Genomic DNA, 9,490 nt, shown 5'->3' on the forward strand with positions numbered 1-9,490 from the left:
GTACCAGAGAAGAAGGAGACAATGCCAGAGATCTTTCGAAGGTCCCCTTAAGAATTCAGCTGAGTAATGGTTTCTCCATATTGCTGTTGTCGAGTCGATTCCAGCTCACAGTGACTCGCTCTGTACAACAGGACAAAGCACTGCCCAGTCCTGTGCCATCCTCGTCATTGTCACCATGTTGCAACCACTGTGTCGTCCACATCATGGACAGCCTTCCTCCTTTCCCACAGACTATCCAAGTGTCTACTTTCCCAAGCACAGTGTTCTTCTTCAGGAACAGGTCCCTCTTAATAACATATCCAAAATACGTAAGACAAAATCTCACCATCCTCATTTCTAAGAAGCACTCTGGTTGTACTTCTTCCAACAAGATTAGTTCATTCGCCTGACCAAATCAAACTGCCATCAATTCATTTCTGACTCATAGAGACCCTATAGGACAGGGTAGAACTGCCCCTGTGAATTTCCAAGGCTGTAACTCTTTGCAGGTTTAGGACAGCTCATCTTTCTCCCATTCTTCTCACCCAAGGAAAACAAACAAACAAACTCACTGCCATCAAGTCAATACCAGCTCATAGCAACCCTATAGGACAGGGTGGGACTGCCCTTATGAGTTTTCAAGACTGTCACTGTTGACAGGAGCAGAAAACCCCGTTTCTCTGAAGGAGCTGGCTGGTGATTTTTAGCCGCTGACCTTCACAATCGCAGCCCGACATGTAACCTCTGTGCTCCCGGTGCCTATCCTTCTCACAGCACAGCGCATATTCAATATTCTTTGCCAACATCATAATTCAAAGGCACCATTTCTTCTTCAGGCTTCCTGGTTTATTGTCCAGTTTTCACATGCAGATGGGCCAACTGAAAATTCCAAGACTTGGTCCAGGTGCACCTTAGTCCGCCAAGAGCCATGTTGGCTTTCCCGGAAGTCTTTTGCAGCAGATTTTCCAAGCACACTAAATCATTTGATTTCTTAACTGCTGCTTCCTTGACAGTGTTGTTTATAAGTCCAAGTAAAATCAAAGCCTTGACAACTTCGATCTTTTCTTCTTCTATCGTCATGCTGCTTATTGGTGCAGTTGTGAGGATTTCTGTTTTCTGTATGTTGAGGTGAGTACAAGAGGACATCAAAAAGTTCATGGGAAATTCCACTACTGTTTCATTCCACTATTTTCCATGAACATTTTGAAAAACACTCCATACACACGGAAGGCTCAAATCTTTTATTTTTATCAGAAAACATTTCAAGTTTTCTTTGACTTCAGCAAGCAAAATTGTATTATATATATACCACAGGATTTTCAGGAGTCTTCTTCTAGTCTTGATGCTGGATTCTTCTTCATGCAGTCCAGCTTCTCAAATGATTTGCTCAGAAATGGACGGAATCAGTAGACCCCGAAACACACATTTCCTGATTTTAAGGCACATGGTATCCCTTGTTCTGTTCGAACAACTGCTTCTTGGTCTATGTAGAAGTTCTGCATGATTTCTCTATTGCTCTCAAATTACTTTCTCGCCAACAAATCAGCTTTTGAGATCTCTGCGGCTTAAAAGTTGTGTCATAGAGGAAAGAGCACTAGGATTAAGCCATATGACTTTAGGTTAGTTGTTTAACTTTTTGAAGGCTTGGTTTCTTCATCTGTAAAATAGGAGTAGAAACATTATATACTGTATAATGTTGGTTTTAGATAACAGTAGGTCATTAATACCTGGGAAAATCATGTTGTGTACTTCATAAAATATCACAGACCCAATGTAAGGTTGTATAAAAGAATGAGCAATGAAGGTGGATAGGATGAATAAAATTGAATTTGTTTATCTAAAGTGAACCAGAATATACTCAACCAATTATTCTCTCTTAGTGACACCAGTCAAATAGACATTGAATACGAGGGGGAAAGAACATATCTGTGAATAGTACCTGGCCCTGAAGGGAGGTAGACAATTATCATCAGACTATTTAGTTCTATGACAGAGGGATATAAACAAACAGTTATCATATACCTATTTAAGCTCAATGGTAGGGAAATAGACATGCATTAGGATATGGGGGTTGAGATCCATGATAAAGGGAGTGTAGAGACTGTGGGTCAGTGACGTAGTTCTTAAGCCCTCCGTTGCGAACCAAAAGATCCACGACTCCGAGCCACCAGTTGTGCTGCACTGGGAAAGGATGTGGCTGTCTGCTTCCACGTAGAGGCTAACTGTGCTAACTTCCCTTACAGGGAAGGGCTACTCTGCTCTGTGGGTTACTATGTTCACAATCAATGCTCATGGAAAGAGCAACCGAGAAATCAAATAACATTTTACATTGAGCAAATCTACTACAGAAGACCAATTCTGGGTGTTGACACGTCGGGATGCCACTGTGAAGACGAAGGGAGCCTGACCCCAGTGACAGTATTGTCAATGGCTTAGATGCATGGAAAAGTCGGATAATAAATGAGGAAGCCCACAGAAGAATCACTGCATGTCAGTTATGGTGCTGACAAACAATACTGAAAGTTCCTTGGTCGGAATGTCAGAAGTATAAACAAATCTGCCTTGGAAGAAGAACAGACAGATGTCCCTTTGAAGCAAGGATGATGAGACTTTATCTCACATACTTTGGACGTGGTATCAGGAGAGACCAGTTTCTAAATAAGACCACTATTCTTTGTAAAGTAGAAAGTTGGTTAAAGAAAAAAATAGCCACAACAGGAAAACCCTCAATGAGCTGGATTGACACAGTGGCTATAACAATGGGTTCAAATATTACAAGGACTGTGAGCATGGCCCAGAGCCAAACGGTGTTTCATTCTGTTATACGTAGGGTGACTATGACAGAAACTGACTTGGTGGCACCTAACAACAATCACCTAAGGTTGCTATGAGTCAGGTTGGGGTTTTGTTTTGTTTTGTTTTTAATGGGGTAACTATGAGTTGGAATTGATGCAACGATAACAGAGTTTTGTTTCCTGTTGTTTTGTTTTTTTTAGAGACAGTAACCTACCTTTGATCTGGTTTGGCAGCTGAAAAGGTGACAATAACTTTAGTCACTGCCAGCTATCAAAATAGAGCTATGGGAGATTCCGAAGTACTCCAGGATCTCCCGAAAGGGAAGCCACACGTTAGCCTGAACCCAGTGACATTTCCAGATGGACAAGTAACAAGGGACTAACTTCTAGCAGTAGCATAGAAGGTAGCTGAAGAAGATGAGGACGTCTGTATTTTCAGATACTGGTCCCTACTTTGAAATAGGAGCCCTGCTGCTATAGTGGATTGCACATTGAGCTGCTGACCACAAGATCAGTGGTTCAAACTCACTTTGAGAGCAGCATAACGCTTTCCACTCCTATAAAGATGTACAGTCTCAGAAACTCAAAAGGGACACCTCTACTCTCTCCTGTAGGGTCTTTGAGTCAGAAATAAACCTGACTTTAGTCAGACCCACATCTCATTTTATTAGTTTTATTATTTACAGTGACTGTCACCAGTCTTTATTGCTTATTTTCTGTTTTTCATATACTTTCACATCAGCTATTTTATTTAATCCACACAATCGCCCAACAGGTTCTAGACTATATTTCTGTTTTATAGTGTTCACAGTTTCCAAAATTATTGAGGTACAACAGATGAAGAAACTGGCCCTCAAAGCAATGCTGGTGGTCCTAAATTAAACTGTATTTAGTTCCTACCTACAATGTCTCTTTTCCTCATGTAGATATTAATCAGACCTAAAAGAAACACCTTGGCAAGGTTGGATTTCCTTTTAATTTCATTTCAAAAATCAGATCCCAATATGAAGTAAAAGATATTAACCCTTCTGAAACTTTGTGAAAATGGTCTATTAAGAGACATAAAGTTGATCAAGGGCAATGTAACCAAGAGGAATTATGAAAACCCAAATGAAGTCTGAACATGATAGCAGGACAAGAGGAAAATTAAAGAAAATAGAGGAAAGAACTAAGAGGCAAAGAGCATTTATAGAGGTCTAAATACAGGCATGTACATGTGTAAATATATTTATATATGACAATGGGGAAATAGATTTATGTACATATATTTATAGGTTTAGTATTAAGGAAACAAATGGACATTGGGCCTCTACTCCAAGTTCTCCCTCAATGCAAGAACACTTTGTTCTAATAATCCAACATTCTGAGATGCTCACCTTCCCGATGCAATCACTGAAGACAAAGCAGGTGCATAAACAATGTGGTGAGAAAGCTGATGGTGCCCAGCTATCAAAAGATATAGCGTCTGGGGTCTTAAAGGCTTGAAGAATAACAAGCAGCCATCTAGCTGAGAAGCAACAAAGCCCTTATGAAAGAAGCGCACCAGCCTGTGTGATCATGAGGTGTTGATGGGATCATGTATGAGGCATCAAAGACCCAGAACAAAAAATTATATCAATGTGAATGAGGGGGAGTGTGGAGTGGAGACCCAAAGCTCATCTGTAGACAACTGGATATCCCCTTACTGAAGGGTCATGGAGAGAAGATGGACCAATCTAGGTGTAATATAGCACCAATGAAACATACAGATTTCCTCTGGTTCTTTAATGCTTCTGTCCCCCACTATCATGACCCTAATTCTACCTTACAAATCTGGCTACATCAGAGCATGTACATGGGTACAGATAAGAGCTGGAAACACAGGGAATACAGGACAGATAAACTCCTCGGGACCAATATTGAGAGTAGCCATACCAGGTGGGTAAGGGAAGGTGGGGGGAGGGGAGCAGGAAGGAACCGATCAAAATGACCTACCTATAACCCCCCTCCCAGGGGGATGGACAACAGAAAAGGGCGTAAAAAGAGACATCGGACAGTTCAAGACTTGAAAAAATAATAATAATTGATAAATTATCAAGGGTTCATGAGGTGGGGAGGGAGCAAGAGGGAGGGGAAAATGAAGCTCTGATTCCAAGAGCTCAAGTAGAAAGAAAATGTTTTGAAAATGATGATGGCAACATATGTACAAGTGTACTTGATACAATGGATGGATGTATGGATTGTGATAAGAGTTGTACGAGCCCCCCCAAAAAATGACTTATAGTAAATATATATCATGAGACAAAGTTGTTTTAATCCATTAACAAAAATTAACCAAACTCATTGCCATTGAATTGATGTCAACTCATAGCAACCCTGAAGGACAGAGTAGAACTGCCTCTGTGGGTTCCCCAGACTATAACTCTTAACAGGAGTAGAAAGCCTCATCCTGTGAAGCAGCTGATGGTTTTGAAGTCCTGACCTTGCAGTTAGCAGACCTGTGTGTACCACACTATGCCACCAGGACTCTCTTTAATCTACAAAACAGGGCAGCTACACAGGGCCATACTGCTAACCGCCTACACAGGGAGCACCACGCACCGAGACAGTCAAGGAATGGAGTTTCCTCAAGTCGTGCAATGAGGAACAAGTGGGAATGATAATTGCTTGTATGTTACACCCCTTTGCAGTTTACAAAAGATATCCACAGTATTTGAATTTCATAAAATTACTGTCTGTGTTAGTTTGGGTTTGACTAGAGAAACAAATTCACGGACACTCATATGTATGTAAGAAAGAGATTTATATAAAACAGCAATTGTATATTGAGAAACATTCCAGCCCAGACCAGATCAAGTCCATAAATCCAATATTAGTCTATATGTCCAATACTAGTCCATAAATTCCTCTTCAGACTCACGCAGCCAGGCAATAATGCCAAATGCAGGAAGATCACAGGCCAGTGGGTGGAAAGTCATACAGATCCAGTGGTGGTAGAAGGATTTCAGTGCTGGCCTGGGTCTCCACATGGCTCCTCCAGCTCCAGGGCTCTGGCACCATCAGTATGTCTCCATGTAGCTTGTCAACAGGAATGCCTCGCAGGGAGTGTCTCTGTGTGTCCCGCCTCCAGCAAGTTATTTATCTCCATAGCACCTCCAAATGAGGTCATCAAGCGGTGACCTGATGACAAGCTAAACTCCACCCCTTCGTTCTTAATAGTCTCAAATTGGCACCAGATTATGTAACTCCCACACTGCTACTTTAGTGTCTCATTTTATAGAAAAGAAATGAGGTCTAGAAAGACAAGGCCATGGCCAGGGTTTGAAGTGTGCATTTCAAAGTGCTGTGTCATCAGTCTTTTCTTTGTCTCAAATAAACCTAAACTGTTTGCGTGTAATCCTTCTATGCAAATTTTATTTTACCCTTTGCTAAGAACTGGAAGTGCAGATATTGCTTAACAGATAGATGTGGATATGAGCATTGTTCGATAAGTGAATACCACACACCAGCTAACAGATGTTACGTAAATGTAATAAATACATCATCAGAAACATTATTCATTAAATATATGCATTCCAGGATCCAGCTGCCACACACACACCGACACAAAGCTGGCACTCACTCCACCCATGCATATACATTACAGATTACATGGACTCACAAAAACCATGAACCTACACATTCACAACCATACCCAGAATATGCAGCATCTTCATAGGTAAGCAATGTCTAGGAGAGTCACATAGATACACATTCACATACATTGGTAGATTGCATACCAATATGCATAGATAGAGAAGCAAAACTTTAAACACTTCTTGTGAACTTGCTCTTTCTCTCTGGCCCACTCTACCTTTCCTCTCTTCAATTAAGATTATCCAAATACCATTGGAAGTCTAAACAAGAAGCTTCATATAACTGACCTCTGTCACCCAAGACAGATTCACCGACATGGACACATAGATACAGTAATAATTAAAATCATACATCCAACTGGTAGAAACCATAAGCCATCTCTTTTATACACAAAGAGAAGACTGTGAGCATTTTCTCATTGAAAAATCGAGAGAAGATAAGGCCCCAAGAGCAGAAACACAATACACAGAGATGCCATACATGGATCTTTCTCCAGGATGAGTATGCAAACGATTCTGTCTTGACACAGGGTGGAGAGAGCCAAAACCTACATAGATCACTGAAGCACACAGCCTGGTGAGTTTAGCTGCTCCAATAATCAAGACCGTCCAGATCCTAATCCTCCCATCTTTGGTAGCAACTGAGGACGTTCAGGAGGTTATTCCGCTTACCTGCCATCCTGTGAGAACATACGGAAGATCCGTGAACGGATCTCCTTGGTCTTGGCTCCGTAGACAATGGGGTTGACAACCGGTGGTAGCAAGAGATAGACATTAGCCATCACCACGTGGAGCAGGGAGGTGGGGCCCCCCAATCTATGCACCACGGAGAGGCCGATGAGGGGCACGTAGAAAACCAGCACAGCGCAGAGATGAGAGATGCAGGTGTTGAAGGCCTTGAGGGCCGCCCCCCGGGAGGCCAGCGCTAGCACAGCCCGCAGGATGAGCACATAGGAGACACCGATGAGGAGGGAGTCCACGCCCATGACTGAGAGAATAATAAAGAGTCCATAAACCACATTAACGGTGGTGTCAGTACAGGACAGCTTCATGATGTCTTGGTGAAGACAGAAGGAGTGTGTGACAGTGTGCGTCCGGCAGTATGACAAGCGCTTCAGGATAAAGGGCAGGGGGAAGAAGAACACAAATCCCCGGGTCAGTGCAGCTAGTCCAATCTTGGCCACAGCGGGCCCGGGGAGCACAGTAGCGTGGCGCAGAGGATAGCAGATGGCCACAAACCGGTCAAACGCCATTGCCAACAGGACTGCTGATTCCATAGCTGACAGCGCATGGATGAGGAACATCTGAGCCAGGCAAAGGTTGAACTCGATCTCCTGGATGCCCATCAGGAAAAGGCTGGCCATCTTGGGCATGGTAACAGAGGAGAGGACTAGGTCAATGGTGGAAAGCATGGCCAGGAAGAGGTACATGGGCTCATGCAGGCGCCTTTCCACACGGATGATAAGGATGATAGCCAGGTTTCCCAGGCTGGCCAAAGCATACATAAAGCACAAAGGGAAAGCCATCCAAAAGTGTGTGTTAGGCCCCAGACCAGGGATCCCCACCAGGAGGAAGTATGCTGGGTGGATCAGAGTTCCATTCAGGGTGGCCTTGACAGGAACCAAGAATGGAGGCTTCTTCATCCCAAATCCAGTATCTACGAAAGGGGAAAAGAACATCATTCAATAACGGATGTGAGGAGAGAGGAGACTCATCAGAAAAGGAAAGAGCCACTGTAACGGCTCAGTCTGAAACCAGAGTTCCAGGACACCTGAGTTTAGACGAGAGCAACAGCTCTCAGACTTCCTTGATGAGAATCATCTGGGGAACTTGGTAAATACCATCTCCTTAGTCCCAGTCTGAGCCCAAGGAATCAGACTTCCCAAGGGAGGGAGTCCAGAAATCCATTTTAAAAAGAGCTCATCGCTTACCCCCAAGGTGATTTTGTTTTTGAATTTTTTGTTTGTTTGTTTGTTTGTTTGTTTTCAGAAATTTTGGGAAACATAGTTGCGATGTTCTGGGGAGTGAGGGCAGAGATGAGCATTTTCAGTCCCTAACAAAGTACAGGGCAGAAGCTGCCATCCAGGTCTCTCCAGGGCTGCATGAGACGCCATCCCTGGTTATGCTCAGGTGTAACAAGAAAACCAGATGCAACTCAGAAACGGATCTAAAACCAATCTGTGCCATTGCCATCACATGAGGCATCCAGAGACACAGGTCCTGTCCTCTACCTTCTCTCCCTGGTGATTACACAACACCCAGGCTCAGTGCTTGCCCCTATCCAAACCACTCTTTTCTAAGATTTAGACCATACAATGTCCTGCCTCCTTGATATTTCTATCTGAACAGCCAAAAGGCCCCACACTCAAGTAGAAACCCTTTTAAAACTGGGCCTTTGCCTCGTTCCTGATCTCTCTGAATTTGAGTCACTTGAGTCAGGGCAACTAGTTCAAGCTTGATTGCTCTGCTCGTTCCCACGCACATGTGATTTTGCTTTTCCAGTTAATCTCTCCCAGGTTCTCCTTAGTGGGCGCCCTCTCCTTTGCCTCCAGCCTCATTATTTCAGCCCATCATGCAAAAAACCCCCTACTGAGCTCCCTACCACCAAACCCAGTCTATTCCAACCCGCTTCCAGGCTGCTGCCATTGACACTGCCACACTGGGCATGACAGGCTCCTGTTGAGAAAGGTACACGTGGCCCCCAGAGCTGTCAGGATAATCCCATAGTCTGGCTGTCAAGACCCTTCACAGTGTGCCTTCACCTTGACTTTATAGCTTTTCCAATTTTCTTTTTCCTCACCAGTCACACCCATCCCCTCCCCCCCCCACACACACACACAGCCTGGGTAAATTTCACTCCCCTTGCCTTGTTTCTTCATTGAAGGAGGCTGGAACCAGGGACACGTCCCGAGAGAAGGGACAGGTAGAACTTGAAATGGGCCTCACACTAATTTTGAAGAAATCCCTTTTTGAGTAGGTCACAGAGCAAGCACGGGGACCTGGGCCAGGGTCCCCTGAGAAGGTGGGGAGTTTGCTGGCTGGAAACCCACCTCTCCAGGCAGCCAGGCCACCTTGCTTGTGCAACGCGCCCTTCTGTCTCAG

General features: G+C 43.8%; 1 protein-coding gene across 1 annotated transcript; it reads right to left on the bottom strand.

The window, feature by feature from the left end:
- Positions 1-6,827: 6,827 nt before the first annotated feature.
- On the bottom strand, positions 6,828-8,070 carry OR51D1 (olfactory receptor family 51 subfamily D member 1). The gene has a single exon (XM_075548633.1). It carries the CDS (start codon positions 8,068-8,070, stop codon positions 7,057-7,059), a length of 1,014 nt encoding a protein of 337 aa, XP_075404748.1. The 3' UTR covers positions 6,828-7,056.
- Between the last annotated feature and the right edge of the window lie 1,420 nt (positions 8,071-9,490).

The sequence above is a fragment of the Tenrec ecaudatus genome, chromosome 4 (assembly GCF_050624435.1).
Source record: "Tenrec ecaudatus isolate mTenEca1 chromosome 4, mTenEca1.hap1, whole genome shotgun sequence".
In the NCBI taxonomy this organism is placed as follows: Eukaryota; Metazoa; Chordata; class Mammalia; order Afrosoricida; family Tenrecidae; genus Tenrec; species Tenrec ecaudatus.